Source organism: Vulpes lagopus, chromosome 8, assembly GCF_018345385.1.
Source record: "Vulpes lagopus strain Blue_001 chromosome 8, ASM1834538v1, whole genome shotgun sequence".
Classification (NCBI taxonomy): domain Eukaryota; kingdom Metazoa; phylum Chordata; class Mammalia; order Carnivora; family Canidae; genus Vulpes; species Vulpes lagopus.
Genome location: NC_054831.1, coordinates 3,359,418 through 3,381,040, shown reverse-complemented (window position 1 = coordinate 3,381,040; position 21,623 = coordinate 3,359,418). Strand labels below are relative to the sequence as shown.

The 21,623-nt window shown below is 46.9% G+C and overlaps 1 protein-coding gene across 1 annotated transcript in view; it reads right to left on the bottom strand.

The window, feature by feature from the left end:
• The window catches only part of COL6A3 (collagen type VI alpha 3 chain), a 78,625-nt gene that overhangs the window by 46,380 nt on the left and 10,622 nt on the right, over nucleotides 1-21,623 (bottom strand). Inside the window, exons 2-7 of the mRNA XM_041766094.1 lie at nucleotides 20,393-20,513; nucleotides 18,258-18,875; nucleotides 12,254-12,856; nucleotides 7,281-7,865; nucleotides 4,952-5,551; nucleotides 3,157-3,729 (exon numbers count right to left, since the gene is read on the bottom strand). Coding sequence (XP_041622028.1) covers nucleotides 3,157-3,729; nucleotides 4,952-5,551; nucleotides 7,281-7,865; nucleotides 12,254-12,856; nucleotides 18,258-18,875; nucleotides 20,393-20,483 — 3,070 coding nt within the window. The 5' untranslated portion in view covers nucleotides 20,484-20,513. The remainder of the gene's footprint in view (nucleotides 1-3,156; nucleotides 3,730-4,951; nucleotides 5,552-7,280; nucleotides 7,866-12,253; nucleotides 12,857-18,257; nucleotides 18,876-20,392; nucleotides 20,514-21,623) is intronic.

Below are 21,623 nucleotides of genomic sequence, written 5' to 3'. Positions count from 1 at the left end.
TGGAGGAGACTCTGCAGGAATGATTACATTACATGTTTCGGGGATGAGGAAATTGTCCTAGGTTATCCAGGTAGATCCAGGATAATCAACCATGTGTCCTTCTAAGAGGGAGACAAGACAATGGAAGTTCAAGGGAGAGCTCTAAGAGAGGAAGCAGAGGCCAGAGAGGAGAGAAGATGATCTGCTGCTGCTTTGCAGATACAGGAAGGGGCCCCAGGCCAAGGAGTATGGGCCATATGAGGCAAGGGAGTGTGTGATCCATGAGGACCTCCAAAAGGAATGCAATGTGGTTGACACCTTGCTTTTAACCCAGCAAAACTGGTTTCGGATTGCTGACCTCTAAAACCAGAAGACAATGAATCCATTTTGTTTTAAGTCACTAAATTTATGGTAATTTGTTACAGCAGGAATCGAAAATGAATATAGCAAGATAGATACATGATTGATAGATGGATAGATGATGGATAGGTAGATAATAGATAGATAGATAGATAGATAGATAGATAGATAGATAGATAGACCCTTTATTTTAGGATTTCTCAATGCTTGAGCAGTATGGTCAACTTTCAAAGGTGTACTCAGGAAACAGTGTTTGCTGAGGGGGAGATGAGACAGCAGAACCTGCATAACCATCAGCATGTTACTGAGATGGGAGGGTTTGAGATTTGCCGTATGTCACAGCGAATCAACAGGGAAAAATGGAGACCAGATGTTGGGGTTACAATCAAAAACCAACAGTGTATGGCCCAAGAGTCAATGTAGAAGTTCTAAACCCTCGGTTTTTAATCAAAAGGGCTGTATTTGAAACTAATTGCTCTTTTTTTGCTGCATTTTTATCGACAAGTGTAAAGTGGTTAAGTGTAAAGCACTTGGAAATTCCAGTGAAGTGCTTATGGTGAGAATTCACCCACCTCTTGTCACACTTTATATTCTCTATGAATGAATTGTGGATGAATTAGAGCATAGGGAGACCCACTTAAAGTAAGACATTAGGGGACCATGAAGTTGAAGACCTTTCTAGCTATAACGTACCCCTGGTATGTGGCTTTTATTAAGCATATAGTAAAAAAAAAAAATAGTGTTTTCAAAAAGATTTTTAACTACTGATGTGCCTAAATCTTTATAATCTTAATTATGAAATATCTATCCAATTATGAAATATTCTAATGTTACCCTGATTCTCCTGTTTTGCCTTGAGAGCAGTTAGACAATTAAAGTGATGGAAAAATATTCCGTGCTCATGGATTGGAAGAATTAATATTGTGAAAATGTCAATGCCACCCAGGGCAATTTATACATTTAATGTAATCCCTATCAAAATACCATGGACTTTCTTCAGAGAGTTGGAACAAATAATCTTAAGATTTGTATGGAATCAGAAAAGACCCCAAATAGGTGGGGTAATATTGAAAAAGAAAACCAGAGCTGGGGGCAAAACAATACCAGATTTCAAGTTGTACTACAAAGCTCTGGTCATCAAGACAGTGCGGTACTGGCACAAAAACAGACACATAGATCAATGGAACAGAATAGAGAACCCAGAAGTGGACCCTGAACTTTATGGTCAACTAATATTCGATAAAGGAGGAAAGACTATCCACTGGAAGAAAGACAGTCTCTTCAATAAATGGTGCTGGGAAAATTGGACATCCACATGCAGAAGAATGAAACTAGACCACTCTCTTGCACCATACACAAAGATAAACTCAAAATGGATGAAAGATCTAAATGTGAGACAAGATTCCATCAAAATCCTAGAGGAGAACACAGGCAACACCCTTTTTGAACTAGGTCACAGCAACTTCTTGCAAGATGCATCTATGAAGGCAAGGGAAACAGAAGCAAAAATGGACTATTGGGACTTCATCAAGATAAAAAGCTTCTACACAGCAAAGGATACAGTCAACAAAACTAAAAGACAACCTACAGATGGGAGAGGATATTTGCAAATGACATATCAGATAAAGGGCTAGTTTCCAAGATCTATAAAGAACTTATTAAACTCAACACTCAAGAAACAAACAATCCAATCATGAAATGTGCAGAAGACGTGAAGAGAAATCTCACAGAGGAAGACATGGACATGGCCAACAAGCCCATGAGAAGATGCTCCGCATCACTGGCCATCAGGGAAATACAAATCAAAACCACAATGAGATCCCACCGCACACCAGTGAGAATGGGGAAAATTAACAAGGCAGGAACCACAAATGTTGGAGAGGATGTGGAGAAAGGGGAACCCTCTGCACTGTTGGTGGGAATGTGAACTGGTGCAGCCACTCTGGAAAACTGTGTGGAGGTTCCTCAAGGAGTTAAAAATAGAGCTACCCTAAGATCTAGCAATTGCACTGCTGGGGATTTACCCCAAAGATACAGAAACGCCGGGACACCTGCATCCCAATGTTTCTAGCAGCAACGTCCACAATAGCCAACCTGTGGAAGGAGCCTCGGTGTCCATCGAAAGATGAATGGATAGAGAAGATGTGGTTTATGTATACAATGGGATATTCCTCAGCCATTAGAAACGACAAATACCCACAATTTGCTTCAATGTGGATGGAACTGGAGGGTATGATGCTGAGTGAAGTAAGTCCATCAGAGAAGGACAAACATGATATGGTCTCATTCATTTGGGGAATATAAAAAATAGTGAAAGGGAATAAAGGGGAAAGGAGAGAAAATGAGTGGGAAATATCAGAGAGGGAGACACAGAACGTGAGAGACTCCTAACTCGGAAACGAACAAGAGGTAGTGGAAGGGTAGGTGGGTTGGGGGATGGGATGACTGGGTGACAGCACTGAGGGGGCACTTGACAGGATGAACGCTGGGTGTTATGCTATATGTTGGCAAATCGAACTCCAATAAAAAAAATATACAAAAATGATTAATAGAAAGAAAGAAAGAAAGAAAGAGAAGAAAGAAAGAAGAAGAAAGAAAGAAAGAAAGAAGAAAGAAAGAAAGAAAGAAAGAAAGAAAGAAAGAAAGAAAGAAAGAAAGAAAGAAAGAAAGAAAGAAAGAAAGAAAGAAAGAGAAAGAAAGAAAGAAAGAAAGAAAGAAAGAAAGAAAGAAAGAAAGAAAGAAAGAGCCAGCAGCCTACCGCATACCCACGCATTGCAGAACTGGGCCGCGGAAGCAACCAGAATTTCTATGCCATACCTGGTGCCGGTGCCCCATTTTGCACTGATTTTAAGAGATTGACGATCTGTGGTTGAAGGTCTCCAATCTTGGGAAGTGACTCGGCGGCCAGGATAAAGACAGGCGACGGCACCATGAGCTCCAGCTCAGTAGGATCTGCGTTCTTGGCCTGCAAGATGAAAGTCACCACCCCGCTCTGTTTCAGGTTGAGGGCAGGTGTGTCCAAACGATCTGAGGACCTTCCTGCCACCAGCAGGACCAGGAACTGGAGCACTCCATCTTCGATCCGGCTTCCGGCGGACTTGACAAAGATGTATCTCCGTGCGTAGTCCAGCGCGTAGCCCAGATTGAGGGTTTTGCCGGTCTTGATCTTCATTCTCTTCACAAGATTCAGGATTTCGGGCTTGTTCTGGTGCTCATCGAAGCGGGACTCCACCCTGACATCATCGCTGTACTGAGCCACCGCAACCCGGGTCCCCTCTGGTTTCACATCCAGCTCATCGATAACCTTGTAGAGAAAGTCGCGGACCGCAGGGAACTGGCCCACGAGATTGGCTGAGCCGTCAAAGAGGAATAGAATGTCTCGCTTGCTCTCTACAACAAAAGTAGGTTGGGACACAGTGAGGGACGAGAACCTTCCAGGCACCAGTGTGACTTCAGCCCAGCACCACTAGCCTTTGGTAATGGGGAGTCACACAATTATTTTTGATGAGCACTGTACCAGCAAGGAAGGAGAAAACCCACTGTCAAAACCTGAAGCACCAGCCATCAGTAAAATGCCCCATTTCACAGCAGTGCCTCTTGGCAAAGAACCGGATGGGTCTACCCAACCTAGTGTCATGCTTCTTCGACAAAGCAGGACAGTGTAAGCCCCAGAGGGCCCTGTTCTTGGGTCAGGAGGTCATCACTCTAGGAGAACAGTGTTTTCCAGTCATTGTAAATTAAACCACTTAAAATGTGGCCCAAATTATCCTTTTGCTTCAAAATTGACCAGTCTTTAGCAACAAAGGCTGACATGGGTTAACCACCCAAGGATAACTGAGTTGACACCTATCTGCTCTAAGTGGATCATCTTTTCATTAACTTTGAGGTTATGGACTAGGACCCCAAAGAATACCCACCATTGCTCTGTGGTACAGTCCCAATCCTCTGTACTTAGTCCACAGAAAACAGGGATGACAGCCCAGAGGGGGCTACCACATGTACCGTGAACATTATTTTCAGTTCAAACAGGATTAGGATGCAGTTGTCTCCCTCTTGCTACCCATCTGGGTGATGTCAGCAAGCTGGTAGAGCCAACGTGTCCTCATCTCACCACTGTACTGATTTGCAGTGACAACAACAGTCCAGACTTCCTTTGGAAATCATGTTGTCGTCACATAAAGATGCAGCCCTTGTGGGTTTATTAAAAATACTAATTTCTACCCTCTGCAGATTTTGAACATTAAAAATAAATCATCTAAATAAAATAATTTCCCTCTTTAGATGACCTCAGTGGATTCTCCCATGTGAAAGGGAGGCCGTCCCTCTCGCTCTCACTGCCGTCTGGATCTAAGCTCCAGAAACCGTCACAGGAGGTGGGTTGAGATGGGAGGAAGAGAAGCAGGAGTTTCTAGACTTTCTTTCACAAATGAACCCCCTTGAGAGAGAATCAAAACTTGCTGGTACCGTGTCTCAAGCCCCCATCCAAAACATCTCCACCGCAGAAGGCCAGTCTCCTTTCTGCAGTTCGGCACGCTCCTAGGTTCAGACTGGGCCACCTGCCCCCGGGGGTCGTGCTGGGGGAAGGGAGCCCCGCGCAGGTGGGGAGCTTTACCTGGCTGGGCGAGTGGGACCTCCTCCACGCCTCCACTAACATAAGTGGTTAGAGGCTGAATCAGCTGCTGAGGCAAAGCTGGCAGGGAGCTGAAATCATCCATGAGATACACCAGGCTCGGGTTAAAAGCAATCTGCTCAAGCTCTGCCCTATTCGCCTGGCTAGCCCCCACGCAGAAGGTGAGGACGCCCGCGCGCGCTAGGGCATTGGCAGCTGGCAGATAGGCGTCCTCAGACCGCCCGGCTGTGAGCAGGAGCAAGAGCTGCGGCACGTGTTCGCGGATCCTGCTGCCGCCAGCTTCGGTGAAGTGGTTGGCATGGACATAGCTCAGGGCCGAGCCAGTGTTCAGGCCTGACCCCCCCTTGAGCTGCAGCTGCCTCAGATGAGCAAGCAAATCTGACTTTGTCTGGTATGTGTTTAGGGAGAACTCTGTTACTGGAGTGTCACTAAATTGCACTAAACCGACACGAATGTTGTCGCTTCCAACATCAAGGCTGTTAACTACGTTCATTACAAAGTCCCGCACATAAGGGAAATTGGCCTTTCCAACGTTGAACGATCCATCCAAAAGAAAGATGATATCCCTTCTGTTTGCGTGAACTGCAGTGGAGCACAGAAAACAAAGTGAGACATACACAACCGCGAGGGCCACATCATGCGTGCCCGCACCTCGGGCACGCATGCCAACATTGAGAACACACAGACGGTCACAGTGAGGCAAAGCATGTCGGTCTCGTAAAATATGGCAGCAGGCTGCATATTTTCCTCTAGCAGCGGCTGGTGCTTGTGAGGCATATTGGTAGCCAAGTTGACGAAACCAAGTTGGCTCGTGGAGAGATACAGTGCCAAGGTTAGAATATTTGCAACCAACAAAAATGACCGGAATCCTGGAGGTGGAACATTCCTTCCCTGGAAGTGCGTTCATTCCCTGCGAGGGAAGCCACCAGGGCACTGTGGCTTACCGCCTCACTCATGTTTATGACCGTGGTCGCGGCCAAGTTCACACGGGTGAGACAGGGTCCCCCGGGGCTTCACCCCTACACATCTGCAGAGAGACGTCCACTGACAGAAGTGTTAGCCCAAGTTCACCTGATAATAGAAGTTCCTCAAGGCTAGAAAAAAAATGAATAAAATGGCTCTATGCTCATCCTGAAGTATTCCCAGGACCACCCCTTTGTCACTCTCTATTGATACTCCTCTCTTGGGAGCCACAGCATCGCCTGGCAATAATCCAGCGGGGTGCCCGTGGGAATGCCTCCAGAGTGAGATAATAGGAGCATGGAAACGGGTGAAAATGCAAAAGGACTGTTGACCATGCTTGACTGAAGACAGGTACGTGAAGATTCAAAAGTATAATTTTCAAATTAGAGAATTTGTAGCAGCACATAGAGTACTACATGCCTTTCCAAAAAAAAAAAAAAATTACATCCCATCTCTTCCCTGGTTATCTCACTCAACTTTTGGCCCAACAACTAATTCTACCCTATGTCCTATTAAATGGCTTTGGCTAGGAGAGTGTGGACTGGAAGTCTGAAGGAAGTAGGAGAGAGGGAGGCTTTCAGAAGAGCAGAGAGCCTCGGGAGAAAGCATGCAGCATGCAACACGGGTCATGCATCCAACAGTCTTCTAGGGGGTGAGGCCGTGAGGTGGAAAAGCTCATTTCCGTGATATTCATCTTCATTAAGGACGGCGCATGGTACTCATCCAGCTCAACAGACTTTGAAAATAACTTTTCACTGATCATCGCATCAAAGGAAAGATTTTAGAAACCACTTGGGTCTTTATCTCCACGCCCATTCGGGGACTGAAGGGAAACCCCTTAGAGAGAGGAGAGAGAAGGCCAATAACATTCTGTGCTGGTCAGGGTTGGGCACTGTCGGCTCAGGAGGGCAAGAGCCGGGCCACATGTTGCTGGTGGCAGAAGCAGGCTGGATGGGAGTCACCGGTAGGGACAGAACCCTGGGATCTGACAAGAGGTAACAACTACCAAGTGACCCCCTAGGCTAGGCCAGAAGCTATAAGTACAGGTGACCCCTGGCCCTATAGTCTCTGCCATAGGATTCTATTTGATGGCATGTGAAGTCATGCAATTCTCATCCTATGACATTGGCAGACATACCGTTGTATCATATGGCATTGGGGTCACACAATCTCCAACTCAGGGTAAAAGGAAGCCTGAAATAAATCTCGTTTGTGGCTCTTGTTTCCATCATTTAAGACCTATCTCTCAGCTGAGCACAAATCAGACTTGGTTTTGTTCTGTTTTGCTTTTCTCAAAGGCTCTGCCTGCAGACCACCCTGCCGTGCTCTGACTTCCTCCCCATCATACCTTCAGAGGTTCCGGAGAGGGTCCTGAGAGGCGCCAGCAAGCCGGGCAGCAGGCCCTGCAAAGGGGCGGCTCGGAACTCGGTGGGGATGAACACCAGGGAGGAATCAAATGCAATCTCTTCCAGCTCAGCCTGGTCGGCCGCCTTGCTCCCAACGGCAAAGGACATGATGCTGTTTCTCTTCAGCTCCTGGGCGGGCTGGCTGATTTCATCTAGGGACTTACCGCCTGTAATCAGCACCAGAAGCTTAGGGACCCCCTCGGCGGCCCGGTAGCCAGCCGAACTAGTGAACAGGTTGTCCCGAGCAAAGTCCAGAGCGGAGCCCGTGTACAGGACCGAGCCTTCCATGGGTTTCATTCTCCGCACGGCGGCAATGACTTCCCTTTTATTGGGGTAGCTATTGAAATAAAACTCGGGCCTCACAGTGTCTGCATACTGAGCCACTGCCACTTGGATTAGATCCTGTCCGATCTCCAGCCTCTGGATGACTTTGGCAATGAAGTCGCGGATTGCATTGAAGTTGGCCAGTCCCAGTGCGGATGAGCCATCCACCAGGAAAACTATGTCTCTCTTGTTGACTTCAATGACTGTAGGTAGCAACATCATAAGGTGAGTAGAATGGCCTTACCTATCGCGTCCAGCTAAGACCCTCTATACAACCAACTCCACTCCAAGGGCATTCCCGTTTGCTCGGGCCAGCGTGAAGTCAGTGGGACCCCCCTGAAGAATCTGTCGTAACACACACATTAGTGCCAGCTGCATTCTCCCTGTGTGTGGTGGCAGGATGGGCTCCTGACCCTCCCACCCCCACCCACTCTTAGTCCATTTCACAAAATAGTTGCAAGAAAACAAATTGAGTTTTAGTAACCGCCTGTTTAGCGCAGTATCAGTAAAAAAAAAAAAAAAAAAAAAAAAAAAAGCCAGGAAGCTCTTTTCTGCCAAAAGTCTATAGGTTAGATTTGAAAGTCAGAATGAAGCCATAGCAGCTTAAATAATTAAAGGAGGCATCAGTGTCTACTCAGAGGGCCCTTCATTTCACAACTGTGACGTCATGAACATCTCCTGCCAAGCTGATGGCACAAACATCCCCATTCCCTCCCGTTCTACTCTTCAAGCCTGGGTTTTTCAGGCGAAGGAAAGAGAAACAATTACTTGACACCATAAAACTTACATAAAGGAAACTGATGTCAAACCCAGCAAGTGGCATTGAAGTATTTCCATTCAAGAGACCTGCGTTGGGAAGGTGCTAGGACTGTGATAAACCACAAAGCAAAAGCACCTGAGCAAGGTCACTGCCTCGTGCCTGTGAGCTTGTGTCCACCTGCCATGTGAGCAGGTGGCCTGAGCCATGACCACGAGGAACTGGGTCAGACACGACACCCCATCTAAACACCTGCTAGGGCTTTTAGGACTTATAAGGACATCAGTGGTTAAAGCTGAGGCAGGAATGCTTGTCTCTGTTAAATAATTATCTGGACGTGAGCAGGCCCTACCGCTCCACACCGTCAGGTGGATTATGTGTCTTGACATTTGACTATATTATTACTCATCCAAATTGTCCTCTTTTAAGAGAAAACATGTAGATGCGCACAGACACAAAGCACCCGGGGACAGGCATGCAGGATCATCGCTCTGGCATCAGTTTGTGGTGTGGGAACGATGAGTTCCAAGTCCTTAAACTCTCCATAGAGATGTGCAGATGTGTGGAATTCTCACTACATGCGTGTGCAAAAGACACTGCGTGTGACCCAGGCCTGCCTTCTCCTCCCCTCCACATGGACGTAGAAGACATACATACGTACAGACAGCTAACCGCACGTGTACGTTTAATGCACACACAGACAGTGAGCCTGCCCGGATGCACACACTCACACACACCCCTCCTCCATATTGATGTACAAGTAGTTCTGACCTGAAAAGCAGAGATTCCTGCATTGTGCGTGTGTGTCTGTGTGTGTGCGTGTGGGTAACATACATGGTGGATGAGCAGAAAGACAGGTGAACTGTCATCCTCGATCACCGGGCTGACTCCCTCAGCAGGTTGAGGGCAGCCTCTCGCCCCCCTTCAGTGCGTGACATCCTCCTTCCTATCATGTGATGCCAACCCAGACAGAGCTGTCTTTTGCTGGGCCTGGGTTCAAAACACCCTGGTTGGGAGGTGAACCTAAGGTCCTGCTGATCTGAGGGCTTTTGTTCTCGCCTCCGGAGGTGGCCGCCACCAGCACACCCTGAGGACATCACATCCTCCCAGACCTCACAAGCCCGGGACCGGGGTGGCTGCCCTTGCTCTGCCGTGCTGCTGTTTGCAAATGTCCAGACCCCTCCTGTCGCTTCTTCCCAGGGCTGTCTCCTCACTGCCCTACTCCCATCATGCTCAATGACTCAGGACCTTGGCCCCCCGTAAATCCTGTCCTCCTGCGCTGCCTCCCACCCGCTACCCTGCAACTGCTTCTCAGGCCCCACCTGTCCTTACCATCTCCGGAGACTGCCATCCCCCACCCTCGGCCTGGCCTCCCACCTGCAGCTCACTCACCCTCCACCTGCCTCCACCATGCTAGGCCCCAGATCTGCCCAATCGGCTCTGCAGCCCACCTTCAGGGGCCTTGCCTCGGTTCCTGACAAAGCCCCCGTCCTGCTCCGGGCTGTGCTGCTCGGGTAATCTGCACCAGCCCACGAGGGCCAGTGCTGTTCTGGAAGCTTTCCTCTCCCAGCCTCCAGGATGACTACTTCATCCCCTGCTCTTGGCTCACACCTGGCCCGGGCCCAAGCCCAATCTCACCACATGGGTCACTGAGAAAACAGAAGCCACTGGAGGACATGCCTTCAGCTCCACAGGCACCTCTACCTCTCTCAGGGCTCGTCCTCTGCCCTCCCTGTCTCCTCCTGCCTCTCCTCCCCACCCCCCACCAGTGCTACAGTGACAAGGATCTGCCAAGGCCACCAATGACCTCCATGGGGACACATGCAGTGGAGCCCTCGGTCTCATCCAACTGAGCTTCTCAGCAGCTCTGGACACAAGCCACCTCTCCCGCCCTCGAGACACACCATCCTTGCCAGGCTTCCAACATTCCACTCCGGCATCTCCCTGCACTGACCGCCCTCCCAGGTCACTTTCGAGAGCATTCCTTTCCTTACCCATCTGGCCTGGCCCCGTAGGCCCTGTCTCTCTCCCAGCCACACTCCCACACCTCTCCTCTGAACCCACATGTGACTGTCTGTGACTGTCAGCACCCAGTGCCCATGCTCACCTCAAACATGACACGGTGAGGACAAAGATGTTTGTGTTTACCCCCAAAATAGTTGCTTCTCCAGCCTTCCGTGGATCAAGTGAGCTCCAGCCCCACTGCCTTCCAACAGTCCTGGAAAGAGGCCAGGCTCCTTTGCGTTGCAGGGCCACCATCCCTTGGAACACTGTCCCTCTGCTCTTAATCTGCTGTCCCCTTTCTATCCTGCAGCTTCTCTAACAGGCCTTCGCTAGCCACCCAGTCTGAAGCTCTCTCCCCCCCTAGTCCTCCCCTTACAGCCCCAGGGCACCCTCATCTACCTTCTCACACTCCCAATACTGTGTCTGGTCGTTGGCTTGCCCTTCCACCATCTTCCCATTACCCTGTAACAGGCCAGTGGCCGTGTCGCTCTCGTCCACCAGCACTGCTGTGTCCAGTGCTTGGCATACTGTCCACACCAGATAGCCAAGAATCTTTGTTGAGTATTCAAAGTAGTCACAAAGGTCAAAGATGTTTGTGAGTAAGGACCTAACGCTCTCACTAGGGAAAACTGAACTCAGAGCATGTGCTGCCCAAGAAGAAGAGTGTGGAGCTCCTCCTGGGACAGAAAATGTCTTCATCTAGTGTAGCTCTTTGTCATAAATTCAAGAAATTGGAGCCCAGGGAAGTTGTGCGGCCTGCCCAGGATGGCACAGCTGGTTCACATAAGACCCAGGATCAAAGGCCACGTCCCCCGGCTACAGCCGTGGTGTTTTCTCAATGTTGAGGAAACCTATGGAAACCATCTGTTTGTTTCCAAAAGTGTACAAATCCAGAGAAACCTTCGTGGGTCGTATTCCAATCAGAAGGATGTCTAGAAATATCAAGGGGATTCTCAGGATGGAATTTGGCATCAATTCTGATTTTCCCTACCCAGCAATAATGCGGAATACCGTTGGTAATCTCTGGCGGACAGATGAGATCGCCAGTCGAGGTAACTTGGTACAATCGGATCTGCCTAAACTCTAACTGCCAAAGCCTCAGGCACAGCTATATTCTTCTTTACATTTTGAAAACACATTCTCTCCTCCCACATTTGTTAAATGCATATTTGTTAGGTGATATGATTTGTTTTACGTTTATAAATTACTCCATTCGATCTCTTTCGCCAAAGGCCCTCCATTTGAATGTACGTCATGATTTCACCACTTGAAGGAACTACTCAGTAATCTGACAAGCACAGGAAAACAGCATCTCATAAATATGCCACCAAGTGAGTGCTTTGTTGTTTCTTACCTTCAGAAGTGTGGCTGTCAGTACCCAGCATAGGGTCTGCCCTCACGTACCTACGAGCACACCTGGTAACACACTGGCTTAGAGGCAGTGCCAAAGTCCAGGGACTAATTTTCTCAGAATTGCAATGAGACCCTGAGATCCATTTTTCAGATGACTGGATCGTAAGTAAACAATACGATGATGCTCAGTAGCCTCAGAGTAACAGCTTTCTTGAATTGCCCTTAAAAAGCACACTTTCTTGACAATGCATGCATTAACAGGAGCTTCCCACTCACTCACAGATCTTGTGTCTTTCCCAACACTGCGACAAGCACGGACATCACATCCAAGAGCTGGTGCATGTCAGAAGGGCTCCACTGTGGGTACTTACAGGTTCTCCTGAGGTGGATCATTCTGTAGGTGCCTGCCTGACTTCTACAAAAACCAACACACAAAACACCCCACTCCCACACGGATGGCGAGAAGAGCATACGTACCTTCTGTGACAATGGTTGGCGGTTGTAAGACAATGTGCCTTTGGGCCACGCCAACAATGTACGGCAGTAATTGCTCCTGGAGGTCCCCAAAGCTACGGAATTCCGGGACAGTAAACACCAAGTTGTCATTGGTAGCTATGTGCTGAAGCTCTGCCCTGGAGGCGGCCTGGGCTCCGAGGCCAAATGAGAACACGCTAGCCTGCTTCAGCGCTACCACCCCGTCGCGGATCTCGTCACTAGAAGGCCCAGCACTTATGAGGACCAGCACCTGGGGAACCCCTTCCTCCACTCGGCTGCCCCCTGCCCGGGTGAAGTGGTTCTCCACCACGAAATCAAGGGCAAGGCCGACATTGGCCAGCTCCCCACCAGTGAACGCCAGGGCTTTCACTGCATCCAGAACCTGGGCCTTGGTGGAGTAGGTGTCCAAGGAGAATACGGTTCTGGGCTCATCACTATACTGGACCACCCCCACTCGGATCTGCTGAGCTCCAACTGAGAGTCTCTCAAGGAGATTTACAAGGAAGTCGCGAATGACTGCGAAATGGGCACTTCCGGTGTTGTTTGATCCGTCAATAAGGAAAATAATGTCTGCAGAATCTTGTGCTTTAAAAGAAAGAAATGCAAAAAATGTGAAAGCGTTAGAACAAGTGACCACATGCATTGTTCAGTGTTCTGACATGTTTCTTTGGAAACCAATAAGAAACACGAAATATGGACAAACAAAACACATGTTGATTAAGGAATGTGAAATTCTCTTTCAGTTCTGCATTCTGAATGGATAAGAGGCAACTTCTTAGGAACCATGGTGTAAAACGGGGCATTTTTATCGGATTTTCATTTGCGCCACCTCTGTAGTTACACTTCAAAACATTGTAGTCACCTTTCTGAGAAATCATGGGCACATATTCTAGAAATTTCTATGAAATTTGGTGGGAGATGTCATTGCATGGAATTGTGCGTTACTATACCCACAGGAGAAGATAAGGGGGTGCGTGCTATGAACAGAGGTCCAAACGTGGTTTCTAAATTTTGGACATTTCTCTTATAATCCTCAAGTAATTATAGGAATTTTCTTTGTCCAAATCCACAGCTAGGAAACAGAATCTCAGGTTCACGGTTTGGTGACTTATCATCCCAGTATGTTAGACACTTGATTCCTTTGAGCAACGGTTTCTTCTCTTTTCTTTAAAAAAACAAAATGGCAGCAGCCATGCAACTCTGTGAATTTGAAAGGAAAAACTCAAGCTAACGTAAAAGTTTTCATCTTAAAAATACTTTCTGAGATGTTTGGTTGATCTTTTCTTTTTTTTAATAATTGATTTTATTTAAATTCAATTAGTTAACATACAGTGTATCATTAGTTTCAGATGTAGAGTCCAGTAAATCATCAGTTGTATATAACACCCAGTGCTCATTACATCAAGGTCTTTTCTTTTTTCATATGATGTTTAGTTGCATGGAATTCACATGCAGGTCTGGGATTAGGCTAGATGTCTTGCTCATGTGTTTTTGCTATTGCCTCTGTATTCAATCACATAATGCAGAACAATGTTAAGGAGAGTGATATGAAACCAGTCATGACATAATTATCCAACCTTATTTTTATGACATCCTAAACTGATTGCCTACACAGATCACAAGCTTCTAATAAACCCTGAATCAGAATTAGCTCTGGGGCTATACAGATGGACATGAGATCGGAGACCTAGGCCTCTCTTCTCCCCACAATGGCAAGCTAGAGACTCCCATCCCGTTACAGAGAATGGGGGTTACACAGCAGCACTGTGTAAGGAGTGGCAATCAATAATTTATAAACCTAAGTAGAATATTTCAAAGGGTCACCTAGAACATTTAAATCAGACTTATTTAAAACTAGAAAAAAAGCCAAATCAGTTTGGTGAATACTTTTTAATAACTTAAATGTGTGTCAGGAACAGGAAATGATTCTATGTGAGCATATATGATATTTATATTCTGAGATTTTAGGAAGCTGTATTTAGGGTATAATCACAACATGATACATAAAACTTTTCCTTCTGACCTTGTTAGTGGTCAGTGGTCAGTTTTTACATGTAAAATGAATTTTTTCTTATGCCAGCAAAATTGCTTTTATCTTCGCTATGGAAACAGGATATAAATCTAATATCATAAAATTCAAGAATTTTGCTATAGTGATAGTCTGTTCTTTCCCAAATACTCTCATAGTGTCAGATGAGCCAGGGATTACTAGAATCAGAACAGCTCTTTCTTCCCCCACTTTCACAAAACTCCTGACATTTTTGCAGAGGAGTTCCTTGTGTAGGGAAAGATATCAGCTTGGAAATATGAGATCTAATGAAAGGGTTAATTTGCTACAGTAATTAAGATCTTGTATTTTTTATAAATGTCACACAAAAGTATGAAATAACAGGGGGCCCTTGCTAAGCATGCCAGAGCATTTGCTACTCTTTAGCCAAAACATAAGATTCCTGAGGGATCTTTGGGAGGATGCAGTGCCACAGAAATGGCCCATGGTGTCATTTGAGTCAGAGGCCTGAGGCTCTGCCAATCACACCACTATATTCCTCAACATTATCCAGGCCTGAACCAATGCCCCAGAGAGGCAATGGTAGATCTGCCACTTACTCAGCACACCAAGTCCCTTAAAAGAAGGATTAGCTATGAGCCTAGCTAGGGCCAGTAAGAGAAAAATGATGCCTAAAACCAGGCTGACACATTCCTTATTAGTTTTACTTTTTCATTAATTTATCCCACTATTATTCTGTTTTGGGTGCAATTTCCAGGAAATTCTCTTTATGATACATAAAGAGAAGCCCTATGAGAAAATCCTTGAACTTTTCTCTCCTAAAAGCTGAAGAGCAGCAGGTCATAGAAAAATGTTGGATAATTTGTCATCACTGAAAAAAACAACACTGTCCTCTAATGCACACAATGATGGACACACAAGGGCATGCTGTGTTATCCAGGAGAGCCGAAGCCTCAGACAGACACGGGAGCTATGGGTTCTTGTGTACCGCAAGCCGTACCAATGACCAAGATTAACCCTAAGGATAACCAGGTGTCACTAAAAGTAAAAACATGACGTTGTCTGGCTTGCTGCTTTAACGGCTCATGTATCACACCCTCTGTGGCATTTACTATTGAAAACTTTCAGGATGTCCATGGAAAAATCAGGCTCTTTTAACGCTGTTGGAAACACTGTTAGGAAACAGTTGGAAACCTGAGCATATTTGTGTGGGTACAATGCCTTCCTTAGCTCATGGGATGCTTCCTCTTTTAAATAAAAATAAAAAGATCACATACATACTTCCTATGCAAACATTAAATTGTAGATTGATTTCGTGAGTGCTTTGAATCTGTATTTTACAAAGAAAAGAAGGCTCACACAAAAATCCTCACTGAATACAGGCCACTTTTAGCTTTCGCTTCAGTGCAAAGCTTTTTGTTTCTTAGTGGCATGCATTTACAAAAGAATGGCAAAGAAATTTTTAAAAACACAATCTCCAGAGACTGAGTACTTGAGTAGAGTTCATTTAAGAACACTGGGGACTTGTTGGCAAATTGAATTTAAATAAAATTTTTAAAAAAAAATCCTCTCCAACTAATATTTTATCCACCAAGCTGCCATAATACATCAGTACATTTGGTGATTTATTAGGCAAAAGTCACCTTATGGTTGTGCAAATACTGAGAATCAAACTTAATGAGTTTGCAGAAGTAAACCTATGATATTTCATTCACGTACACCTGTGTAGAATGACATTTACCCAAATAAAGTTGTAATCTAATAAAAAGAGAATAGCGGGGACCTTTAGCATTGTATATACATCCATATTTTACGATCTAGAACACTCTATGGGGAGAAGTTACCTGGTGGACAGGTAACGGGAAGAAATAGCCCTAACTTACTAGCAATCTCTATACTGCCCTCTGACTACCTCTCCCAAAAACCATAAGCAGAGAATGATTATTATTTTACTTTTTGCTGTGGAACATGCAGTGGGATGTGATACTGGAGGAATTGCAAAGTGAAGTTAATCAGAAAAGGCAACATAAACAGATTAATGTTCCACCCTGGAGCTGCTAGTGGCTTGGATACTAGAAGACGGAGATGCTTTCTTGGCATAAAAACAAAGGTTTTATCACCTGTGTGGAAACGTACTCTATTGACAGGCTCATTGTTCGTTTAAAGAATGGTCAAAGTCACAAAGGCAAACTCATCCCGAGTCGGCCAAACCAGCAATAGAGAAAACACGTCCCGTTTCTCTACTGATCCCTTCACTGTTTCCATATGGATGAGTTCTCATCCCTCCATTCAGAAAGGTGATGGTCGGTGAACTACTGACACTGAGACTATGGGAGAGAATAAGAGGTCATCATAGATACTCTCATGTCGTTTCCTTGTGGCCCAGAGCATTTGTTTTGGGATGCTCTTGGGGGTGGTTCCCCAGATCCTTCTCTTATAATCTGGCAAGATCGACACGTCCGTCATAAAACATACGTGAGGCGTGTCACTCATAGCAGAGAACACGTTCTGGTGTCAAATGTAAATAATCCAGGCCGCTGCTTGCTCCCCTGTCAGAAGTAGACCTGCTGGCAAGGGCCTTAGAGTTCCCACACCTGTCACAGCTGAGCTTATGGATGACCAATGGGGAGACCCTCGATGAACAACTTGGGGTTGGTCAGTCCTTGGAACCCTTCTCTCTTCTCAACTCCATCTGCCCAAGACGACTGTTCCTTCTCCCGATATCCATCAACTACTTCTCCAGCGCTCGCTTTCTGAATCTGTTTCGGGAACCTGACACCCGTACTGTGTTCCTACAATTCCCCCATTACCTGATCTCAATCCAGAAAGCTACACCTTTCTGGAATAAGACCAGACTCCACATGCCCTCGTGTCTTTCCACATGCCCCTCCCACGCGGCCCTTTAGATTGGCCAAGTTATGCCTCAAAATCTCAACTCTTTCTTCCCCACGCTCCATCCAACCTGTTGAATTAATGAGAGAGGCCGACTTTCGACTTCCTATCTCTGAGCCCCTGGGGGCGGGGGGGTGACCACTTTGGAAAGCTTAGGAGGAACGGGCGGATCTTGCTCGTAGGGTCATTTCTGGGGTGCGGAGCCTGCTTTCTGAGGCTGCTCCCCACTCGCTCCTCTTGTTCAGAGGATCCTCCACCTCCTGGGCAGAGCTAAGTGCCCTGGAGGATCTCTGTCCTTCCTAAGGGACTCCTTCACATCACGCTCAGCTTGCACCCACACCACACACCCTGTGTTCACCTCCAGGGACTTTAACGTCTGTGTGGTAACCCTGGTGAGCACTAGCCTCCCTGGTCTCAGCCGCCCCTCCCCAGGGGCCCTCCATCCCCTGGACACTCTGCACGCGAGGACTGCCCCTGAGCAGCCCTCAAAACTACCTCACCCCCCGGTCTGCCCCCGGTCTCCCCCGTGCTCGGTGGCTCACACACCAGGCTGCCTCTAGGGCCCTCTCTCCCTCCCGGTCCACCCCTGCTGTCCCCATCTTCCCCAGGGCGGGACCCCCGCGTGGGCTGTTGCAGGGGCTGACTCGCCCCCTCCTGGGGGTTCCTTCCCGAGAAGGGCCTCTTGCCTCTCTCCATCACTGTCTCTCTTTGCAAGCTCTGCGGGCACTTCCAGCACCGGCCTTCGCTGCCAGGAAGCCTCCGTTCCCGGAACAGGTGCCAGGGATCTGGGTTAGATGCCTGCCTCGTACGACCCGGGAAGTGCCTCCGGTGGGATCCTAATAGCAGACAGGCGTTCTTTAGAGTCCAGATTTACCTGTTTCACAGAACACCCCCTTGGAGGCAGGTGACAGCTCCATTTCAGGAGACTCCAGAGCACGGTCAAACCTTTGTTTTTAGCCCCGCGAAGAGCCATCTCCTCCCGCCCCCCGCCCGCCCTAGCCACGGGCTTGCTCTAAGGCCAGCGGTTGCCAAGCTTACGTCCAAAGAACAGCGAGGCGGGCAGCAGCCTGGCAATGTTGCCATTACCTGTGATGTCTTTAAGGGTCTCCGTGCCTCCAGCCCCTTCCGGAGCCACGGATGATTGCACACAGGACACTAAGTTTCCTACTATGTCATGAAGTGAGGTAAAATTCTCTAGGTTGAACACATGCATATTGGGCGGTTCGCTTGCTATTTCTTTTAAGGCTCCTTCATCTGCATCCTCAACTCCAATTGCAAACACGTTAGCGTCAGCAGACTTAAGTTCCGCTGAGGGCAGAGCAAGGCGGTCGTCGGAGTGTCCATGGGTTAACACTACGATAACCTGAGGGACTCCGTCCCCGGCCCGGCTTCCGGCAGCCTCAGTGAGGTGGTGCTGCATTACGTATTCTAATCCTTTTCCAGTCTCATTGCTTCCCCCAATATAAGACATGTTGGAAATGTGGGAGAGGACTTCTTGCTTAGTACGGTAGGTATTTAACAGGAACTCGGTATGTGGGTTGCCGTTGAACTGGACCAGAGCAAAACGGAAATCACTGTCTCCCACAGCTAAAGATTTTATAACATCATACAGAAACTCTCGAACAAGTTGGAAATGTTCCTTTCCAATGCTCCAAGAGGAATCCACTAGAAATATTATATCGGCAGCAGCACCATTTTTGACATCTTTAAAAAAAGACAGTGGTTTAGATGTTTCTCCTGTTCAGGCAAGGACTTCCTAGCGGCGCAAAGCCTTCCTGCCTACGCTGCCCGGCCTTGTACTGCGCTGCCCCCCGGGAGCCCCGCCCGGAGGCCGACTTACCTGAGCCGCGGGCACCTGGCCGCGGGGGCGCGACACCTGCTGGTGGCCACTCGCTGGCCCCAGTCCCATATGCAATGACCCCATACGTGAGCCAGTAGCAGGCTCCAGAATGGGGAGGGGGACAGTCCCTGGAGTGTCTTTCAACTCAGGAATTCCCTGTGACAGTTTGAGCCCCCAAGACCCACCTGATGAGACCAGAAGCCTATCTCCCATCAGAGGCAGCCAACCGGCGTTTTACGAGTTCATCCTTCAGTTTGGGCTCTGAGCCCCGAGAAGAAGGAACAGTGAGAACTTCTACTGCTTTACTTTAGCTAGCCTCCAGCACTTCGGATAATTTGCAAGAAAAATAAATGTAATCAACCTGTCTTCCTTACATGAAGACTCGTGAAACTGTAGAGAAAGGCAGCGTCTCATTTTTCTCAGACTTTTTAGCAGGAGGTTAGTGCTCTAACTACTTCCTATGTATTTTTCGGGGCCAGGAAAGCCTTTGCAGATATGGAACACTATTTATGGTTTTCAAAGATGAACCCAGTCCTCTCTCAAAAGTGGAAGCTGGAGGCTCAGAGTGCCAGGCTGTGGGTGGCCAAAGAGTGCCCTTCTGCGCCGTAGGCCAGGCTGGCTGCACACAGCAAGCTCCTGGACTCTACTTACCTCAGGCTGCCCTGACGCTTCAAGCAATGCCCCCCTTTCCTTAAGGTGGTGCTCACCTCCCTGCCATCTAAGGACCATGGACCTCAGGCAGGAGGATCCCTGCCAGAGGCCCAACCCTCCAGGCAAAGGGGAGGAAGACCTGAGGCCGTCCCTCCGAGCTCATAATGCACGAGTATTCCTAAGTTTTCTAAAACTCTGCAAGCAAACTCTTAAGAGGGTTAATTCGGATCTATGTTTTCAAATAGTTTTGAGAAACTGATTTTTTAAAGATGTGGTGATTCTACATGAAAAAATGTCTTTTTGCATCTAGAATTAGAGAGGAAGGGTGATCCGTGTGTTCTGTTTTCAAGGAAGAATAATGTTCATTCTCGTAATTGTCTTGTCCTGGTTTTATATGGTGTGAGACCGAAGCAGTGCCAGAAATGTGGAAGAGCTCTTCATTTGGCAAAATGTTTGTGATACAGAGTTTCTGCTCATGCCCAATGTAAAAACAAACCGCCTGCAAAACAACTCCAAGATATCAAACCCAAGTTTTAGCAAAAATAAGCCATCTCTCACTGGATACAGAGCATCTGGAAAAGTCTGTACACTGAATGAACATCCCATAACAAGGGGCTTCACCATTCCTTCAAAGCAAGTCTAAGTTCTATCTCAAGCTCATGAGGTCTAAGATCTACAATCAGAGAACATATTCCTTTGAATAAAAGTAAGAAATGTTTCCGGATCTTACCTGCTTGCTGCTGTTGGGCACGGGTAAGAGAAAAGCCTGAGAGAAAAAGACAAAAGATGGCCACCAAGGGCAAATGTCGATGTTTCCTCATTTTGAATGTGTCTAAGCACCAAGTGGGAACCTGAACGAGAAAATAGGGCAATGATCAGTTTTGATACTCAGATTACAAGCTAGTGCATCAAGGATTTATCCCTTTTTGTGAAAACTGGTTTTGACTAAACAATAAATGAGACTCTTTGAGTCTAGTGATTATATCCCTTTTGTTGTAGCTTTAAAAAAAATGCAATTAAATTTTCCTTCCTCTCAGATTAAGGAGGACAGCAAGTCACCAAACAAATGGCAGAAACTTTAAAAAAAAAAATGGCAGAAAGAGTCAAGAGTCAAGGAACTTGTGGGCACAGAAAGGGACAGGTCTGTGATACCCAGCTGAATTTTGTAGACCCCATTTGCAAGAATCCTTACTGTTTACAAAAAAAAATGGGCTTTGCCCAAATCAGACTGTATGCAAAACACAACCGTGACTTCTGGGACCACTTCAAATCTTGCCCTTACTCTGTGGTGGGCAATTTTTTCCCCAAGAAAACCTGCTGTGTGCCAACCACCAATCTCAGAATGGAACAAGTGCAGGGACACTGAATTAGCAAGCCTGTGAAGGCAGACCTGAGGGTTGACTATCTTCCTACCTGGTCTCCCATTCAGCTGGTGGCTACACACATGACTTCCAATTGGCCAAGCTCATGTTCAGATGGGCTCAGTAGCCTGTGTCACCAGACCTCTGCCCTGCTAACTGCATCATCTCCACACCCCAGCTCAAAAACACCCCCACTCTATCAAAATCCCAATGGCATTTTTTTTTCCGTAGAAATAGGGGAAAAAATCCAAAAATCATATGGAAGTTCAAAAGACCCAGAAGAGCCACCACTGTCTTGGGGAAGAAAAATATAGCTGGAGATGTTGCATTTCCTGATTTCAAAACATATTACAAAGCTATAGTAATCAAAACAGAATGGCACTAGAATAAAGACAGACATATGGACCAATGAAACAAAATAGAAATCCCAGAAATAACTTCAATCCCATGTATGTGTCAAATGATCCTTCATCAGGGTGCCAAAGCTACATGATAAGGAAAGAACAGCCTCTTCAACAAATGGTGCCAGGAAAAATGTATATCCCCACGCAAAAGAACAAAATTAGATGCTTACCTTACAACATGTACAAAAACCATCTC